General features: G+C 53.6%; 1 protein-coding gene across 3 annotated transcripts in view; it reads left to right on the top strand.

Moving 5' to 3' along the window:
* The window catches only part of Iffo2 (intermediate filament family orphan 2), a 43246-nt gene that overhangs the window by 7847 nt on the left and 15228 nt on the right, over positions 1-20171 (top strand). For all 3 annotated transcript variants that reach the window (XM_021627823.2, XM_021627762.2, XM_021627697.2), the window contains exon 2: positions 18950-19010. In XM_021627823.2, coding sequence (XP_021483498.1) covers positions 18950-19010 — 61 coding nt within the window. The remainder of the gene's footprint in view (positions 1-18949; positions 19011-20171) is intronic.

Here is a 20171-nt window from a genome sequence, read left to right as displayed (position 1 = left end):
ATGCCCATGCACAGGAGCCCCTTAGTTAATTTCAGAGACAAGTGTGTATGTGGCGTTCACCCATCACCGGCCTCCACATCTAATTCCTGGAGCCTCACTCCAACCCTGGGGGTGGGCTCCATCCTCCAGCCATTCTGGAGATGCCGAGCTGCTGAGGGTACCGGGCCAGACAAGATTTAACCCAGGGGAGTCAGCCTTCAGATGCAACCTCTACACCATGTTCAGAGAAAGGAGCCCACGGTAAACCTCAACGTTCCATCCTATAAAAGGGGTGATCAGTGTGACCTCAGGATGCGTAGCGTAGATAGCTGTCGTGGTGCCTGGGGCTGTGCCTGTGTGTCTTAATCACTCCTCTGACTTCAGTGCCACCGGGGATACCCCAAGCTCTGTGACACACTTCTCCCTCTTGCCCCTTGCTGTCGTGCCTCCCCTGAGCCCCCAGAGCAGCTGGCACGGAGTGTTAGGGTGTTTGCAGGACCCATCTGGGGAAGGAGAGCCTGCAGGCGCTTGCCGAGCCTTTGCCATTTCTTTACCTATGGCTGGTCATAACACACTGGGTGGACTGTATGAGGCCCTCTGGGTCTGCTCTGTTTCCTCAACCCAGCCTGGGGTTGGAGAGATGGACAAGGTGGGCCTGGAGGGGCTGTCTCTTCGTGTGGCTCTGATTGGCAGGACCACCGAAACCATCAGAGGGATGTGTGCTCTGTAGGCTTACTGTAATTGCTCTGACGTCGGGTTTGCCCTGCCTCTGCCCTGCCCATCTGTTGCTCTGTGGGAAGAGGCTCCTGCAGTGGACCCGTTGCCTTCTGCCCTCTTAACTGGTCATTTTTATTATTTGGTTTATTCAAGAAGTTCTTGGCTCCCTGCCACCTGTTGACTCTCTTGGGGAAGGGGAAAGATCTGGACCTTGTGAAATCCCCTGGCATTCAGACTCCTCTCTGAACACGGACAGCACAGCTTCCCAGGACCCACTGGGAACCCCCTTTCTGCTCTGGCTCACTGCAATACTGGGCCGAAGGCCATCCTGCCAGTGTTGGGGCAAAGTGGAAGTTTTGCAAAGTCAGGGGCAGAGAAGTCCTGGAACTCTGACTTGGGCACTGGTGAGGCTCTGGGGTGTTCCCAAGTCCGGCATCCCAGGAATTACCCCAGCATAGTGTAGGGCTGATCAAGGATGGCTCCCCGGAGGAGCCAGACTCAGGTTACATTTTGAAGGGGCGGTGGGAGAAGCTGCAGAGGAAGGGGGCTCTAGCTGAGGAGAGTGCCATGGGCCACGGCCTGGCAGGGAGGCTGCCACCAGGGTCACAAGCTGGGCCTACCTCTTGGACCTTTATGTCTCACAGCTCTTGTTGGTTTCAGTCCTTCTTGTGCTCCCCCGTGCTCTTAGTTTCAAGCCCCTCTTCTCATCTCTACCGCTCCTTTCAGTTCCTGTCTCCATTCTTCATGGCTTATGCTCCTGTCCCTGTCTGAGGCATCACTGCATGAGGAGAGGGCTTTTGTTCTATACTCTTTAACCAGATGCCAGGCCTGATGGGCCACTCTTGCTGCTGAGGAGTATATGTGCATGCATGTGTGTGTATGTGTGTGTGTGTGTGTGCGCACACGCGCACACTTGTACCTGCTCAGGCATGTGTCAGAGCCTCTGTGTATTCCCTGAGCCCTCAAGACCAGCCCCCCCCCACACCTCTTGTGCAGTGAGTGAGCTCTGCATGTTTATACAATGGTAGGACAGAGGAGGTTGGCCAGAGGTCAATTTCAAGGTTGCTGCTGGCCTTTGGGACCTAAGCTCATGTGCAGTGGGACGGGGACCACTAACTTCATCTCTTGCAATGCCTGTGACTATTCCCATAATCCACACCTAGTGCGCAGGGGGTGCGCTGCCTCCTGCTGTCCTTTTTTTTTTTTTTTTTTTTTAAGTTAGGATCTTATGTAGCCCATAGCGGTGTTGAACTCATAGCTGAGGATGACCGATGACCTTGAACTATTGATCCTCCTGCTGCCACCTCTCAGGTGCCTGGGTTATAGGTATACAACACTATAGCTGGTTTACGTGGTGCTAGGGATTGAACCCAGGGCCTGAAAAACCATGTTTCCAGAGCCCTTCTCTTTCTGCCTGGGGGTGTTCCTGAAGGGGGTGCTTTTGCATTTGTAGACACCTCCCTCCGAACATCTTATTTTTCCTGGCAGTGGAGCTACGCCTGTCTTTAAAGACAACATATCAAAACTGCCAGACTTACCTGGCCAGGAGCAGTGGAGGCCTGAGCTCTGCAGGCTGTGACCACTGGCAAAGCCAGTATTCACCTGGTGCCAAGTTCAAGGCCCTCCAACTTGCAGGTGGTTCCTTCCTGAGCCTTAAGGCACAACTAAACTGTGAGGACTTAGAGGCACTGCTCTGGTCTGTCTTCTTTGGGGGTCACCATTGGCCCATGAGTTGGCTTTTCATGCAGAGTGGGAGCCCCGACTTAGGTTCAGGCCACTGGGGCTGACCTCACTGTGCCCCACCCTGGCAGCCTCCGTCTTTTCATCTGAGAATTGGGAATGGCTCCTTCGACGTAGGTTGTCACAGGGTTCTGTGGCAGAATGTATGACAAATGCTGAGCAGTGCCGGCCCTTAGCAATACCCTGTCCTTGGCACTCCCCAGCCCCCACACAGTGGGAAGCGGTCTACTTCCTCCTGCTCCCAAGGCAAACTGACCTCTGTGTTCTGACATTTCCTCTCCTTAGCATGGCCTGCGAAGAAGAGGTCACGTCCTTTCTTCTTTCCAGCACTCTGTCTGCAGGGTGACCAGGAGACAGGGCATGGCTTGGCATTCAGGGCACAGGCTGTGGCTGCCAGGTGGCAGGAATGGGGGAGTGTCTCTGTCCCTGCCTCCCTGGGGATCTTGGAATGTCACTATCTCTTCTCTGTGTGGCTGTGTGTGTGTGTGGGGGGGGGGGTGAGCAGTTTACCCAGAGGACTCAGCCCACTGTACCAGGCTGAGAAATGGGCTCATGTTCCTTGTCCTCTTCCCTGGGGTTGAGAGGTGGGCATCCGATTACAGGGTTCTACCTGGGCCCCTGGGGACAGGCAAGTGGCCTCCTGGGACCTCACAGAAGGCCTCTCCTAGGCCTTGGCAGAGGGGTGACATTGAAGGTTGGATCAGTGTTGTTTTCCAGCGCTGACGTCAGGGTTGTGGTTTAGTGTTTCCTCCCAGACAAAAGCTGCTTTGTAACTTGGGGTGAGCTGAGCCCAGGACTCTCACTCCAGGTAGGAGGCCAGGTGGAAGAGAAGCAGGACTGGGCAGAGAAGTCCTCAGAGGCCTGGCTACCCTCAGATCTGGAAAGCCATTTTGTTCACATTCCAGGAGTGCCTTGTGCCCCTTTAGATGTACTCTCTTCCCCACCATTACGCTCCGAGGAGGGAGCTGGGCTCTCACCCATTGCACAGATGGAAAAAAAAAAAAAACAAGTTTTGGAGATGAAACAACCAAAGTACTTGTCTTAGCCAGAGAATAGCAGAGCTGGCAATGGGCTTGTGGGCTTGACAGTGTCTTTAGCTTCAAGGATTACCTCAGGTTCAACTCAAATCAAGCCACACCTCACCTCCCAGCTTTGGCAGTGTGTTGAAAAAAGTCAGGGACCCCAGGAGAAGAACAGTGCAGGCAGAACTCAGCTTTCCACAGGGATAGATCTGACTTCCCTTTTTGAGATTCTGAATTGGAGTGTGTGTGGCATGTGGTTGTGTGCGTAAGTGTGCTCACAGGTATGTGCACGGTAGAGAGGTAGAGAAGGGGATTGGTCACAGGTGGGTCTGTAGTCTCTGGAAATGATTCTGGGGAGGCCTTGTGGACAGGTGTAAGTAGTCATCCCAGGAAACACCTAAAACCTTCTGCTTCTCTTTTCCAGGATCCATCCATTCACCCATTTTCCTCCTCTCTGTCTGGTCATCCAACTATTATCCATCTATCCAACCATCCACTTTTCCATCCATCATCCACCTACCCATTTGTCCTTCCTTCCTTCCTTCCTTCCTTCCTTCCTTCCTTCCTTCCTTCCTTCCTTCCTTCCTTCCTTCCTTCCTTCCTTCCTTCTTCTGGACTCCCGTGCTTGTTCTTCAGCTTTGGGAACAACTCTATGTGGATTTGAGGCTTTCCCAATGCCTGTCAAATCAGGGCGAGAAGAAGCCTTCCACCTCCCCTTTTCCCAGAGAGGAGGCAGAGACTGTCCAGGTTGCACTGTAAGCTTATGGCAGAGCCATCATTCAAGCCCGCCCTGCGTCTTCCCCTTTCCGCTGGGGTGACAGGCAGCTGTCACCCTTAGCCAGCAGCTGTCTTAGTGAGCCCCCTTTCCCCTCCACTTCTTTGATGTTTGGCCTCTGTTTTGAGACACATCTAAAGACAGCAGAATACAGCCCCGGGCCAGAGCCCAGCTAAACTTACCAGCTCCCGGGGGTCATCTTTTCCTTGCTGGACCTGTTTAAGGGTCCAGAGATCATTTGATCCTGTTCCCCGGAGGCTAGAAACTGAAAATTCTGCTCTTAGTTCACACTGCCTGGTGCCTCCCAGCAACTTTCTCCTTTGGGGAATGCTTCCTGCTCTCCAGACAGAGTCTTGAATGCTTTGTTCCTTTTCTGTTTTCCACAGAACGAGGAGAGAGGCCAAGTGACTATGGCTGCTCAGCCAATGCAGAGAGTTGGCTGCCTGCATTCACCAGTAGCCATGTTTGTGTTTGAGCAGAGCCTGGGGTTCCCTGCTTGAGGGTACGTCTGGGAGGTGGTGGCTGGCTGTTCTGGACTGGTTTCCCAGAAGGGAAGAAGCCAGTGCCTTGTGGCACCATAGGTGCCTCCTTAGATCCCTGATGCTCTGTGTCTTCTCTCACATGTGTGTCAGGAGCCCCGAGGTTCCACCCTTGACCCTCACTGGGCTCCAGGGAGGCCCTCAGTTTCTCATGCTAGGTGGGCAGCTGGGAGGCCTGAGAGCGCCCCTGTGAGTAGGTGGTCATAGTATGTGCCCTTGTGGAAGGGCAGGAAGGGGTTAAGCAGTTGTCTGCCAGGCCCAGGTTCCCAGCTGGTGTCCTGGCCCCTCAGGCCAGCCAGGCCATCTGGCTGACAGATGCAGTACTGTGTCGCATCTGTCCCAAGGCAAAGTCAGCAGGAGACACGCCTGCTGCCTTTGTGGACCTATGGGCAAGTCGACTCCCCACTGCCGTTCCTGTGAGTGTAGGCCACTTGGGAAGGACCCATGTCCAGCAGGCTGGCCTCTGGCCACCCTCCCTGATGCCTTGGGTAGCTGTTCTGTGGTGTCCCCAAAGTGAAAGAGTCTCTGCTTTCTGTAAAGACAGAGGTGCTGGGACAGGCCCAGGGTCACACAGTGAGTCAGTTTAGGCGGAGGATGGGTGGGAGGGTGAGGGACACAGTTGCGGGGGACACACATGCATCCCTGCTAGGCTCCTGCTCTCCCCTGTGGCTCTAGCTCCTAAGTTTATTCACCTAGCAAGCATCACTTGAGGGCCTACTGTGTGCCTGGTGATTGGAACTCAGGGTACCAGACAGTGTCCTGGTCCCAGCATCGGGGAGCAGGAAATTTGAGAACCAAGGCTCCAAGGAAGGAAAGGCACACTGCACCCTGGCACACACCCAGGGCTGGATATTGTGGCAGCTCTCCCGGCAGCCAGCAGCCAGCAGCCAGCCCTGGGCACATCCTCACAAGCCAATGTTGTTACCCTATTTTACAGATAAGGAGACTGAGGCTCAGAGAAATCAATTCACTTTTGCTAGATTCCTGGGGGTGACTGAGTTGGGTCATCCTTGCTGGTTTATCTGATGTCAAAGCATTTGGGAGAGGGGGAGGGGACAGATAGACACGGTCTCATTCCTGCCTCCTTGGAACGTCTCCTTTTGGACATTCCGCTGTGTTCAAGCTTGGGGGTGGGGGATCAGGAAGCTGGAGGAGCCAGTCTCAGAGTGAGTCTCAAGTGGAGACAGCTCAGCCCATAAAGTGCTTGCCTTGCCGGTATAGAGACATGAGTTCAAGCCCTGGAACCCCATAAAAAACCTGAACACAGAGGCACATGCTTGTAATCCCAGGGGCTACAAAGGAAGAGACAGCGGGTTTCTCGGAGCTTGCTAGCCAGCCAGCCTACCCTAAATGGCCAGTTCCAGGTTCAGTGAAAGACGCTGGCTCCAAAGGAAAAGACAAAAGGGAAGGGAAAGAAGTGGGCAGCACCTAAAGAATGACCTCTGGCTCCTACATGCATGGACATATACACACATACATACTCATACACATCTATATGTACATGCACACACACACACAGAGAAGAAAATGGGTGGAAAAGGGGAGCTATTGGTGCTATACAGTGGGGTTGGTGGCCTTGCTGCCTTGCCCCAGACAGCACATGGGGGACCCTTCAGGTCATGACAGGAGCCACACAGGGCCACACAGGCCTGCATTTTTGCTCTTGGGGAAACTGAAGCACCCACTCCTCAGCCTTCTCCCTTCTGGTAAATCACCTGGCCTCTAGCCCAAGAAAACTAGTCCAGGCAGCTGGGTGTGGTGTCGCATGCCTTTAATCCCAACACTCAGGAAGGCAGAGGCGGCGGATCACAGTGAGTTCAAGACCAGCCTGGTCTACAAAGCAAGTCCTGGACAGCCAAGGCTACACAAGAGAAACCCTGTCTCAAAAAAAAATACCAAAGAAAAACAAAAAAACCAAAACAACAACAACAAAAAAAAAGAAGAGGAGAAGAAGAAGAAGAAGAAGAAGAAGAAGAAGAAGAAGAAGAAGAAGAAGAAGAAGAAGAAGAAGAAGAGGAAGAGGAAAACTAGTCTAGGCTTTGAGATCAGTGAGACCTAGGTTCAGATGCAGCCTTAGCCATGTCTCAGGGCGCAGAGGCAGAGAAGTCTGGTGGCCACGGGTATGTGCTTCAGAGCTAGTCAGAAGCTGCCCATCAGTTGTGACCTTGGCAGTTGCTTTGCTTCATGGCCTCCATAATTGTCTTTAGAGTGAGCACAGTAGTAATTTCTGCCTCATAAAGCACCTGTGAGCCTCAGTTTCCCCATCAGCCAAATGCAGATACGGACATGGAAGACTCAAAAAAAAAAAAAAAAAAAGATACTGTGCCAGGGACCGCGACATTACAGAAGATTCTCTGGGACTCTTTGCTCCAATCCACCCCCTCCATCCTCAGGGAACAGACTGTGTAAAGGAAACCTGAGTCTCAGAGAGCTGGCAGCAACCCTGGGTATTGAAGTGGGGTGCCTATTACCTACCTCTGGCCTCCCCCCTGGTTGCCATGGCGACCAAAGTTTGCTAATAAGAAACAAATCTCCCTCCCCCTCCCCTGACTGATGGGTGTTGAGTCACTCAACTCCTCTCCCTGTTTGGGCTAACCCGGTCTAATTACCCGTCCCAACACAGCCTGGAGCTTGCCTCTTCCCAGCCAATTAGGGTGATGACGGGAAGGCACACGCAGACACTCCCTGCTGCAACCCCTCCGCGGTTGCATCAACCCATGGGTAATTGGTAGGTCCTCTCAGCCTTCCACCTTCTTCCTGGAGAAGCTCAGAAAATGCCTCTTCCCCTTGGTATGGCCCGAGGCACCTAGCCTGACATACACTCCTCACCTCTGATCTTCTTCTTGAAGAACGTCCCGGACGCTATGTGTCCCTTCTGACACCATGGTATCCTGTATTCCAGGCTTTTTTTTCTGACCTCCCCCAACCCCCGCCCCCCGCCCTGGGGAGCCACTTTGTGCCTGGACAGTCTCATTGAATCCAGGCAGCATCTCTTAAAGGAGACTGAGGCCTGGGCAGGGGACCCGACTCCAGGCTGCCCAGTCCAATGGGAACCCTGTCTGGGCCCGGCTGCAGACCCTTCAGGCCCCTGCTGATGAGAAACCAGGGGTCTAGGCAGTGACATGGTTCCGATGGGACATCACTGAGCTTCTGGCCCACACTGCTGGCCCTCACCTGCTGCCACTCAGCCCCTGGCAGTAAACAGTGCAGAGGCCCAAGGTGCACATTAGCTTTCCAGAATAGCCTTGGGGGTTGCTTTTCTCAAGACTGTAAACATATCCTTGGGTGGGGCCCACACCCTGCTGGGCACAGGCCCTGGGAGCCTCCTGCTTCTGGGCCTGGGTACCAAGGGACATGGTACCCAGACCGTCTGCTGGCTTCTGACACTGGGGCAGGGAGGGGGAAAGTCACTGAGGGCTTGGCCAGGCCCAGGCACTGGGGCAGGGTCCTGCAGACAGCTGTGGCCCCAGCGTTTCCAGAGCTGGGTAGGCCCAGGCTTTAAGGTGGAGAGGAGACAGTGGCAGAGCTGGCCTGGCCTGTGGAGACTGGGGCAACTCAGGGCTCAAGGCCACGGGGAACCTTGGAGTAGACCTCTCAGGAATAGCGGATAGCTCATAGGCTCTTTTCATCCAGTGAACGCTTATTAGATTGCTGTGTGCCGCATTCTGGGCAGGACACCGAGGGGCAGCTCCGATCTTGAGGTTGGCCTGATGGTGTAAACGCTGTGTTAAGTGATGGAGAAGTGCAGGTAACAGAAATTTTCTGAACCCGGTGACTCAGAACCATGTACCCAGAAAGGGGCTTGACCCTGACCTAGGAGGCAGAGGTGGTGTGTAAGCTGAGTCCTGAGCTGGTATTAGATTAAACACACACACACACACACACACACACACACACTCAGAAATAACAAATATGTGTGGAACCATCTCGACTGGCAGTTATCAATTTGTGAGTCATGACCCCTTTGGGGGTTGAACAACCCTTTCACAGGGGTCGAGCATCAGATATCCTGCATATTAAATATTTACATAACCATTCGTGACAGGAGCAAAATTATAAATATAAAGTAACAACAAATAATTTTATGGCTGTAGGTCACCGTAACACAGGGGACTAGCTATTATTAAAGGGTCACAGCATTAGGAAGGTTGAGGACCACCGTTCTAGACAGAGACCAACTCATATGCAAAGGCCAGAGGTGAGTGGGGTCAGGGGTGACGGGACAGCAAGATCTGGGGACGGGAATGGGGGATCTTGCGTGTTTTCTCAGAAGCTCTCCAGGCTAATGAGAGCACGGTGTGGAGTGCCATCACTGTGCTGCTGTGGCCCCTGAGTGGGGATCCTTGTCACATCCAGACTTTGGGTGGTTACAGAGGCCTTTTCTGAGTCTGCCCTTGGCCGTAGCAACTACCGCAGGAATTACTCGGCCAGGGGTGAATGCGAGTGTACGGGGAGGTTCTGTGCAGGGATTACAGGCGTGTGCCACTGCAGCGTGCTCCAGACCCCACGTTTTAGGAAGGAGGATTTGGGTGGGTTGTTGAATTATTATTTTTTTGTTTGACTTCCCTGTTTTTATTGTGTTGTTTTTTGTTGTTGTTGTTGTTTTTTCTCTCCTGTCCATTCCAAGTCGCGCAGTTTCAAACAGTGGGAGCTGGGAGATGAGCAGGTGGTTTTGTTTTCTTAAAACTGAAGTGGTTCTGATATGTGACATCATTCAAAAGTCAGACTATTCAGACGGAGAGTGTGTCGGTCTGTTTTCTGTTGCTAGAACAAAACACTCGAGGTGAGGTGACTTGAAGAGTTGGGTTTAACTTGCAGTTTTGGAGACCGGAAGACCAAACAGCATGGTGCCGGCTGTGTTACGTCACGGTGGGTGGCATCTTGGGGGAAACTGTGTTGAGAGGGAATGATTGTCTGATGAGACAGGAAGCCAGGGAGCAGGGAGGAGCCAGGCTCACCCTTCTACAGCAACCTCTTGAGAATGACCCAGGCCCTATGAGAACCTTAATCCCTGGACTGGGAATAGGAAAGAAATCATTAGCCCGGGAACCAGGTGACCTGGAATATTGAGGTTTGAGTCCTGTTCTGTCCACCTTGAAAGATAGTGTGTTTTGTTCCCTCACTGTCCCCGGCTGGTCACGTCAGGTAGTAGAAATAGCAGTTGGCTGAGTTGTTGATACAGGAACATTCTGGGCACTGAGAAGTGAGTCCATGAGCAAGGAACATATCCTGACTGAACAGCCCTTGTCCACATCAGAGACCTTGACTCTGCACACTTGCCTATCATACCCCCTCCTGAGGCACTGTAACCCTGAACATCTGGGTTAAATGCTAGGGCACCAAGGTAGGACTTTGCAGAGCCTGGAACATCAGTCCTTATCACTGAGGCTACAGAGTTGCATGACCCTGGGCTTAACGTTGGCCAGTGCTTTGGCTTGAGCCTCAGTGTGCTCATCTGTAAAGTGGGGTAGCGATGCCTGGCTCAGAGGCGTGGGGAGGACATGAGGAGGTCAAAGGCTCAGTGCATGTTAGGCTTTGGGTGGTCAAAGTGAGTCTCTCCCCACCTCGTGGGAGTGCGGTATCTGACCACAGAGGTACGGAATAGAAATTTCTGAAGCTCTGGATGCCGTAGCCAAGTCAGGGCTCAGGACTGAAAACTTCAGGATGGACATAGGAGCAGGGGAAGGCAAGGAAGGCTCCCTGGAGGAGGTAAGTGATGGAAGCATCCTAGTCCTGGAAGGGGTTAGAAGTGGTACCCCAGAAACCTCACAGTGGCCTGCTAGGGGATACCCCTAGAGTCCTAGTGCACGGGGGCATGGGCTCTGGTCAGGGCTCTGGAAGAATCATCCTTGCCCAGCACTGGCTGCCCAGTATGCCACTCAGGATTGTGGGACTGTGGGTGTCCTGTAGTGCTCCTGGCACTGGGAAGCAAGACAGACAGGGACATGGACAACGGGACAGTGGCTTGTAAAACAGTCGGGTGGCCGGTCTCTTCTGGGATCTACTTTGCCCAAAGGTCCCGAAGCTAGCCCAAACGGATATATATATATATTTAGTTTATGTAGCCCTGGCTATCCCAGAGCTCACTATGCAGACCAGGCCTGGTCTTGAACTCACAGAGATTCCGCCTGCTTCTGCCTCAAGGGCGCTGGAACTAAAGGCGAGTGCCACTCTGCCCAGCCATGATGACGCCAGCAGGCCCTCCTCCTTCCATCTCACTTGCTGCCATGGTGGCCCTGGTTGGGACCGACCGGGCAGAGCCCACTCATCTCATTCTTGGGGTGCGTTGTGGGTATGGCAGGCAGAGGCAGATGTCCGCAGAACTCTGGGTGGCGTTAACACCTGGCTCCTTTCCCTCTGCTGCCCGACCCTGTGTGCGGCTGGCCCTCCACCCAGGTGAGGGACACCTGGCTCTTTGGCATGGCCATCACCAATGATTATGCAGCTAGGAACCTGGGGGCCACATGGCCCGGATGCCAACTGGCCTGCCACGTACGGTGTTGCTGAAGCATGAGGGGGTCCTGAGGCGAAGGCTGAGGAGTGGGCTGTGTGTCCATGGCTTTCCTGGCCCTGTTTCGTGCAAATAGCTCTGACATCCAGAGAGGGTAGGCCGCTTACTCAAGGCCACACAGCTGCAATTAGATTAGATCCAGGACCCTCAGGAGGGCTCCAGGGGCCCTCCTCTTCTCTCCATCTACCGGTTGGTTTGATCTTGAGGGCTCATGTCCCGGCTGTCTCTGAGACTTTGGGGCTCATCACATGACCCTGTGGTTGTTGTGGATATTTGTCTAGGGACCACAGAAATTGGTTTCTGATTGCTCTGCTGGGGGACTTGGATTAACCCAGTTTGTCCTCCTCCTGTCACTGAGACATAAGATACTTGCAGAAGGTCACACAGCCAGATAGGGGCAGACCCAGGACTTCCTGCATTTCGAGTTGTTGACCACTTCGGGGCTCAAAGGAGCGGGAGCCAGCTAGGGTTATCACGCTTTGTCTCTGCCCATCCCGAGACCACATGGCTCTACACAGATGCCCCACGGGCCACCAGCTGCTCTTCGGGGGTTGTTCTTGGTCACTGGCAGACAGGTGGTGGCCACCGTCTTTGGCTCTGTAAGTCCTGAGCGGCTTGTGGCTAGTGGCATACAAATTATTTGCTGAAGGAGACGTAGGACCAAACCTGTGCATGTTCCTGCCCCATCCCTTGCTTGTAGCTAGGCAGAGGAGGCTCTGGGCACCCTTTGATGAGGGTGGGCACCTGAGCCGGGCACTATCCAGGACAGTACTGCTCATCACATATGCCATGGCCAGAGTATGCAAAGAACACTGTAGATGCAATATCCAGAGAGATCTCCCCCCAACCCAACCCCAAGACAGGGGTCCATGTAGCCTAGGCTAACTTTGTATTCCTTATGCGGCCGAGGCTGGGTTTGAACTTCTGATCTTCCTGCTCCCACCCTGGAGTGCTGGAATTCCAGGTGTGCATCACCATGCCAGGTTTACATGGGGCTAGAAAGAGAACCCAGGTTCTCCTGGGTTGCTAAGTAAGCACTCTGCCAACAGAGCTACATCCTCAGACCTGAGAGGGATTCTTGACGATGCTATTACAGATAAGTGGGCAGAGGCCCAGGGTCGAGAAGAGACTTGCCCGGATGATGCAGTGAATTAGCCACAGCCAGTACCCAAGGAGCTCCTGACTCCTCGCTCTGTACCCTCCCCTCTGCACAGAGAGCCTTCCCGACCCTGCCTCTCCTCTGCCCAGCAGCCTTGCCGGATGGGTCCAGCTGTGAATAGGCCTCTGTGTCTGGTGGCCAGTGGTGTACTGGTGGAGGGCTGTGCCGGGTGTGGAGGGTTCCTTAAAACCCAGCCCCATTACCAGCCTGCTGTCTGGGCTCTGGCCTGCTCCAGCTCTTACCACCCGCCTGTAATGGGATCGGCCGCCTGGGTTAAGTGTTCGCATTAAATTAATATCTCCTCCGTGGAGACAATCAGCTGGCATTTAATTTATGTTTCCTTCTGAGAGGCGGAGTACAGCTGGGCAGCCCTAGTGGGCATGACTGTGAGGCAGCATCCCAAAGAGGTAGTGAGGTGGGGTGGCACCCAGGAAGCCAAGGCAGGTATGTGAATGGGAGTATGTGAGCTCAGGGCCCTACTGGCGGGTAGCTTGAGGGCTGCCATCTCACAGCCCAGCAAGGAGGAAGCCAGGAAGGGAAGAGGGAAGTGTCTCAGAGGTTTTGTGGCTCAGCCTTTAGCTTCCTGGGGCACGGGCTGGCGGTTAGTGGTGCTGGGTTCTGTCTTTGTGTCCTACCCTCCGGCCCCACCCTGCATTATTTCTGTATTCTGCTGCAAACAGGGGCTGATGTATAGAAGGGGAAGGGTGTGGAGTGAGGACCTAGACTCAGTCAAGGTTAGTGAGCCCCTTTGGTGGGTGCAGGGAAGCCGGTGAGGGCTACGGCTCCTCCCAGAAGAGCCAACCCTGGCTTGTGCAGCCCACAGCTCCCTGGCTGGTTTCTGCTGAAGACCCTGTCTAGCACAGCAGGGCTTCTGGCTGGGCCTCTACTCTGCTGGGAACCCCTTGTCTGCCCATACCCGGTCCTGCCACAGGGCAGTGAGGTGAGCACCTATTCATGAGTAGGGTGGAGCAGGGAAGGCAGAGCATCAGGAAGGAAGCTGCTGCCCACCCCCACCCAGGCCCAGGCCCAGGCCCAGGCCCACGCTTGGCCCGGAATGAAGTTTTCCGTGATGGCTCCAGCCCTGCCTCACCTGCGCTTCTTTCCTCTCACCTGAGTGAGTCGGCCTGGGTGTGCCTGCCGCCAGGCGGAACCGTCCTTGCTTCTCCCTCCTGACACCCTGAGGCTCCCGCCCAGCTGGCCTGCCTGCCTGGCCCACTCTCTGGAGACAGGCTGAGCTGAGGTGCTGGGTCTGATGCTCTGCTGTGTCTCAGGGCTGGGGTGTGGGGTCCTCACGCTCCTCCTCTTCATGCACAGTGCTCCCTACAACTATCCTCAGAACTGGGGAGCCGTTTTCCGCTTCACTGGAGGGAAACCAGCACCCAGAAAAGGAGATGGACTTGCCCAGGACCTCACAGCAGGGAATGTATAGACAGGAGTTGAAACATTACCGAACTTGGAACTATGGCGGTACCCGAAGAAGCCATGTTCGGCCACCCAACCTTGAGAAGCTAGTTAAAACAACCAAATTCATGATGTGAAGAAGGGAGATTAAAAATAATTTGTTTAATTTATTTTATGTGCATTAGTGTGAAGGTGTCAGATCCCTTGGAACTGAGGTTACAGACAGTTTTGAGCTGCCGTGCAGGTGCTGGGAATTGAACCCGGGTTAAGAGTAGACAGTGCCGTTAACCACGGAGCCATCTCTCCTGCCCCAAAGAAGTTAGATGTACTCCCTGTAGCCACATTGGGAATAGGGGCAGAGAAATCCACTGAGCCCCTCGAGTCACTCCAGGGGTCCCGAAGCGAGGTTAAATGTTTACATAAGGATGTATGAGCAGCTGTCCAGCCCTGGACAGAGTGTGATCCCACGCACCTCTGGCCCATCATTGTCTGGCTTCGCTCTCCTCCTGGAAGGTGGCCTGACAGTTGTTAGAAGAGTTACTAGAACTGCGTGGAATCCTTTTCCAGGAGACAAGGTCCCTTTCAGACTGTGGCCTTTTCCTTGTCCCACTATGAGACTCCCGGGGGACATTCCATCCCTCCACGTCCATTGTTTCCGTGGTCTGATAGTCAAATTGAGGGACATAGTGGCTCATTTTTAGAATATCTTCATTTCTGCCATGCTACTTCTGTCTCTGCAGTCTGGAGAGGAGCCCAGGAATGACTCCCCATGGGCCCCGGTGTCTAGAGTGCTCTGATTATCTGCAGGGGCTGCACCCACTTTCTTTCAGGGCTCCTGAGCCTTTCTCTGACTGCACAGGATGTGAAAGACCCGTGAGTCAGCCCCTCTGCCAGCGGCTTCTGATTGGGTTTCCGCTTCTCTGTAGCCAGGCTTTGTGGGCTCCTTCCTGCGTCTGTGTGTCATTTTGAGCTCATGGAGGAGGGGGAGCCACTGGCCTGGTTCAGGCAGCCAGGACTGGGCCGGCTTTAAAGCCGCCTTCCCCTGCCGGTGGCCAGCTGAGATTTCTCATCTGTCACGTGGTCCTGGCCCTGGCTCCTCAGGAATGCTGAGAGACCACATCTGGCTGTGACAGGGCTGCCACCTCCCCCTCCAGCTGCCATTCTCCCACGTGTGCCTTTTCCGCTTAGGTGGGGGTGGGGCCTGGCTCTCAGAGGCTGGCTGAGGCCACTCCGTGGAGTCATTTCCTCTCCCTGCATCGATTGTCCTGATGGTCCTACCTCCCCTCCTGGCCTTGGAGGGTTGTAAGCTGTGTGTGTGTGTGGGGGGGGGAAGGTTTCTCTTCTTTCTGCCGGGTTCCTGTCCTAGATATGCACCCCCACCCCAGGAGGGATGCCGGAGTCCAGCAGACATACAGAGTGCCTGGTTGTTCTTGGAATTTGTTTGTGGATTCCCCAGGCTGGGGAATCACAGATAAGATTCAGGGCTCAGAGCTGAGTGTCGATCATGTAATTCATCCACTCTTCCATTCATCCTTTCATCCATCCATCCATCCACCTATTTATCTTCCTATCCACTCATCTAAGCCATGCATCCATCCCATTCCATTCAAAAAGGATCGGCTAGATGGCTCAGCAGGTAAAGGCGATTGCCACCAAGCCCAAGTTCAATCCCTGCACCCCACATGGTGGAAGGAGAGCACCGACTCCCATTCCATTCAATGAATATCCCACTCCTTACAAAGAAGGGGTATCAAGCCTGGCCCCCAGCTGTAGACCCACATCTCCCTTTGGGGAGATCTTATTTTTAAATCTCTCCTTCCTTCATTTAGCCAGGGCCCAGGGTACTCAGAGTGAGGTGAGGTGGGGGCCCTCACACCCTGGCATAGTAGAGAGGATAGAGGTGGCCTCATTTAGAAGCCCATCATTGTCCTTGGCTTCAGCGGCCTGGATCCCTTCAGAGAGAGAGAGAGAGAGAGAGAGAGAGCTCTGAGCTGTGTAAATGAGGTGCAGGCCACCTGGGAGGACACGTTCTGGTCCGAGAGTCTGGCTGCCTTAAATCCATGTCGATCCGAGAGGGGAAAACCATTGTGGAGATGGAAGAGGATGCAGTGGAGAGAAAATGACACTTGGGCCTGCCCGGGAGAAGGCTCCAGGAGGCAGGGGAGGAGAAAAGAAACAGGCTAGCCCTACCTGGAGGGTAAGCCTGCTTCCTTCTCTTTAACGCGGGAGCAGTCCTTGGAGGATTAAGTACACCTGACTCGGGAATACACCGTCCTCTCCAGTTCTTGCATCTGTCATACCACACTCAATCTTTTGAGTGTCAGGACAGTGGAGAACCAACCATCCTTCTGCCATGCAGGTGGCCTCTTGCAGGTGACCCCAGCCACCTTGTCCAGCTCAGAGCCACACCCCGATAGGAGCCTAGGCGACAGAGGCTTTCAGGAAAGTGGGTCCACCAAGCCCTGGCCCAAATCTTTTAAGTGTATGGTCTCTCCCAGTGGCAGGTGGTCTTGTGCCTTTCTGCTTTTCTATTCCTGCTGATTGCAGGTCCCCTCCCTGGCCAAGGCTCCCTTTGTGGGAAGCCTTGGATAGGTCCTGAATGGTTTCTGGGTAACAGGTGCTGAAACCTCAGCCAGCCCCTCAGTTGACAAGATTTTGGCGAAGCTGGGTCCTGGAGAAGATATACCACCTGTCTGTCCCTTGATAACCCAGGCAGCCAGCGGCTGAAGGGCAGAGATTTTTTTGTACAGCTTTTTTTTAAACAGCTGCTGCCCACAGTCAGGTTCTGTCCTTCATCTCCTGGGGGCCAGAGAGCCAGTTGCAAGTACTCCAGCTTTGGAAATAAAAAGGACATGAAATCATTTATGCAAACCAATCCTTGGGTTGCAGCCTGGGAAACATGATGGAAGTGGGTTCAAGGCATAGGGTGGGAGGAAGGGGGATCAGGAGGTTGAGGCCCTGAACAGTGTCAATATACAGAGTGTGATCTGCAGGCTGGCACCGCCCTGGAGCTGTCTGCCTCACGCAGACTTGCTGAGCTGGGTGTTGTGTGGGGACAAGATGGTCAGGATTTGCCTGCAGGATCTAGGCTGGATGGGGCTTGGGTCCCAGCTCCTTATCCAAAACTACTTTGCTGTGTGACTTTAGAAAAGTTGCATCATATCTCTGCAAAGTAGTTTTGATTAAAAACCCGAGAGAATCAGTAATTCACATGACAGCCCATGTGTGTATTCGGGAATGAGTCTTGTATGTGAGGCCCGGACAACATCTGCCCAACAGATAGCTGCTGTTACTGTCTGGAGATCCAAAGACATGCCTGGGTTGATGCTGGATGAGCCTGACCTCTGGCTGGCTGCATGATTGGAGGAAAGCTTAGGGTTCTCTGTATTCCAGTGGTGTCTGGGGGGCCAGTCATGTGCCAGCCTCTCTCCTTCAAGTTTTGCTTGCTTGCTCCCATTGTTGGTGTGAGAGGGCCTGACCCCAGAAGCCGGGCTGCTGCCAGTACCACACTCTGACTCTCCCTTGTGCCTGCTCTGCCCTCTTCCATCAGATCAGTGTGGCCAGGAGTGGTGAGTCAGCGTGGACCTGTGTCCTGGGCCCTCACCTCCCTTGAGGGAAGCCCCAATGCCCTGTGCTGCTAGCAGGGGTGAGTGTAGCCTGGCACCCCTGCCCTGTACGATGGCTTTACTCTCCTCAATGAGAGATGGCTCGGCTTTGGGTTCAACTTCATCCCCGACATGCTGTGTAACCTTGAGCAAATGTAGTGTAGGTCTCAGTTTGCCTATCTGTTTGGGGGTGTAGGGGAAGTCATCTAGGGAGATGGTCCCATTCATGCGAGGCCCCGAGGCCCCCTCTGTGTCCCTGTGCTCTGTAGCTCCAGACTCAGCTCAGGGGAGATATGGGCCCTGCTATGTAACTGGTTAAGACGGAAGTGGACCCATGTCCCCTGGGAGCCTGGCAGGACAGGCTTGTATGGCAAGAGGAGGAATTTTCCTCCGTGTGTGCAAACAGTATCCATTTTCTCTTGTTTCCAAAAGCTGATGATGTAACCAGCCCTTCATCCAGTCCTCCCCTCTGGCCTATTTTTAGCCTGGCCCCACAGCATCTTAAAAGACTTCAGACCTCCTTGCTCAGCGACCATGTAGGGAGGGTAGCATGGAGTGAAGAAAGACAGAAGCCTGTCTGTTTGTCCCAAGGTGGAGGAGGGCAGGCAGCGGCTGCCAGTTCCTCTGGTCAGGGAGGGATTTTAGTGGGGGTGCTCGGCTTTGGGGCCTGAGTCCTGGTTCCCTCTGTCCTTACCACATGCTGGTGAGAGGCTCTCAGCCATGCTTTGTTTATCTGCTGGAACATGGGGGTAATGGTGACATCCATCCCACACAGCGATGCAGGCCTGAGTTGTATCGTGTAAGCCTCCCGAGAGGGGAGCTGTTGCCTTTGCTAGTGTCCCCCTGGATTGTCGCTGCTCCCTGGAGCTGCTCCTCTCCATTGCACGGTTAATGTTGGGGTATACCCCAAATCCTGCATGCTTAGCTCCTGTCTTTTCCTCTTCAGCATCAACCAGTGGGTTTGTAATTGAAAATAGTATGCACAGAGTTTAGTGTCTGGCCTACAAGAGACACTGGAGCAGGGCGGGCTGAACCTACCCGAGCCCATGGATTAGGTGTGTGCCTTTGGGCAGAATATATAACCACCGAGCGCAGTCCCCACGTCTAAGACTCTAGCACCTGCACAGGCAATTTGTGTGGCCTGTAGGGTGCGCTGCAGAACTCATAATACACGGTTTAGCGTGGCAAGCTGGCTTTCCCTGGGTACAAAGAAGAGCCCTAAAGACCGGCTTTGATATTCTACCATGCAGCAACAGCAGGACCAGCGCCTGTATAACCCTTCACAGTTTGCATGGAAGAGGCATGTGTCTTCATAGCACCATGCTTATTCTGCAAAGGTGGCATTTGCCACCACCTGGCCTTGTGTCAGCTCCAGTCCACTGTCTCTTTGCAGAGGGGTTTCCCTAAGCATCTTTCTTGCCTCGAGTGGATGATGAGGGTGGGACCTGGGGGGCTGGCAGGAGGAGGTCCTCTGACCGTTTGTCCTTCTTGGCTGTTGCAGATGGGAGGAAGAGCTGGCCAAATGTATGAACCTTCAGACCATGGTGGACACGCTGCAGGAGGTAAGAATTGGCAGAGTCCCCGGCCAGAGAGATTGGCAGGTTAGCTGTGGGGCCCTGACAGGAGAAGCTAGGCAGAGAGGCCCAGCCTAGCTTCTGTCCCTGATCATCCTGCCGCCTCAGCCAAGCATCACAGGGCAGAAGAGCTCAGGACTTGGAAGCCCGGGTCTTACCGGATGACTGGTGACTGGGGCCAGCTGCTTCCCTCTCCTGCCTCTCCACTCCCCCCCGTGCCGCTTAGGCTAGGTGGTCCTCAGGTGCCTTTGACCTTCCAACTGCAAGTTCCTCAAGTTAGGACTGATGTCTTGGTGAGAGCTGTGGACACACCCCCTCCTCTCTGTGGCTGACCTGAGAAGATTTCCCTCGTTGCTCCCCTGGGCTGCTCTGCTTTCGGGACTGCACCCCTTACAGTATGGGGAACCCTAAACAGCACACCTCATCCTCAGCCTCTTTTCCTTTCTTCCCCTGTCACATGGTCAAGACCAGCAGCACCAGGAAAAAACAATGCAGATTTAGTTTAATTTTTTATTTATTTTTTCTTTTCAGCTGGGTGTGGTGGCTCACACCTGTAATTCCTTAGAAGATGGAGGGAGGAGGATGAGGGATTCAAGGCCAGCCTGGATGGCATAGTTCCAGGCAGCTTGGGTTTTCATGAGACCCTGATTCAACAAAACAAAACAACCTGTTTTTTGGGTTTTTGTTTTTTGTTTTTCAAGACAGAGTTTCTCTGTGTAGCCTTGGGTATACTGGACTTGCTTTGTAGATCAGGCTGGCCTCTCCCTTCCAGAGTGCTGGGATCACAATCTTGTGCCACTGGCTCAGCTAACGGAGGTGTGTCTCAATGGCTGAGCGATTTGCGTATCTTATGCACAGCTCCAGGTTTGACCTCTAACACTGAGAAAAAAAATTAAATATTAGAATCATTAATTCTAGAATTAATAATTAAAAATTAAAATCACTTTTTTCTGACAGTTAAAGTTTTTATTTTCTAAGAACGGGAGAGATAAAGCTCAGCTGGTAGAATGCTCACCTAGCATGCACAAAGCTGGGTTATTATTGTAAACGGTGTGGTGGACACCAGTAACCCCAGCATTTGAAATGTGGATATAAGATCAGTTCAAGGATGAGCCTGGTGTGCGGTGGTCTTTAATCCCAGCACTTGGG

The sequence above is a fragment of the Meriones unguiculatus genome, chromosome 3 (assembly GCF_030254825.1).
Source record: "Meriones unguiculatus strain TT.TT164.6M chromosome 3, Bangor_MerUng_6.1, whole genome shotgun sequence".
NCBI classification, from domain to species: Eukaryota; Metazoa; Chordata; class Mammalia; order Rodentia; family Muridae; genus Meriones; species Meriones unguiculatus.
Note: the sequence above shows the minus strand (reverse complement) of the source record. Positions and strands in the feature narration are given on the sequence as shown.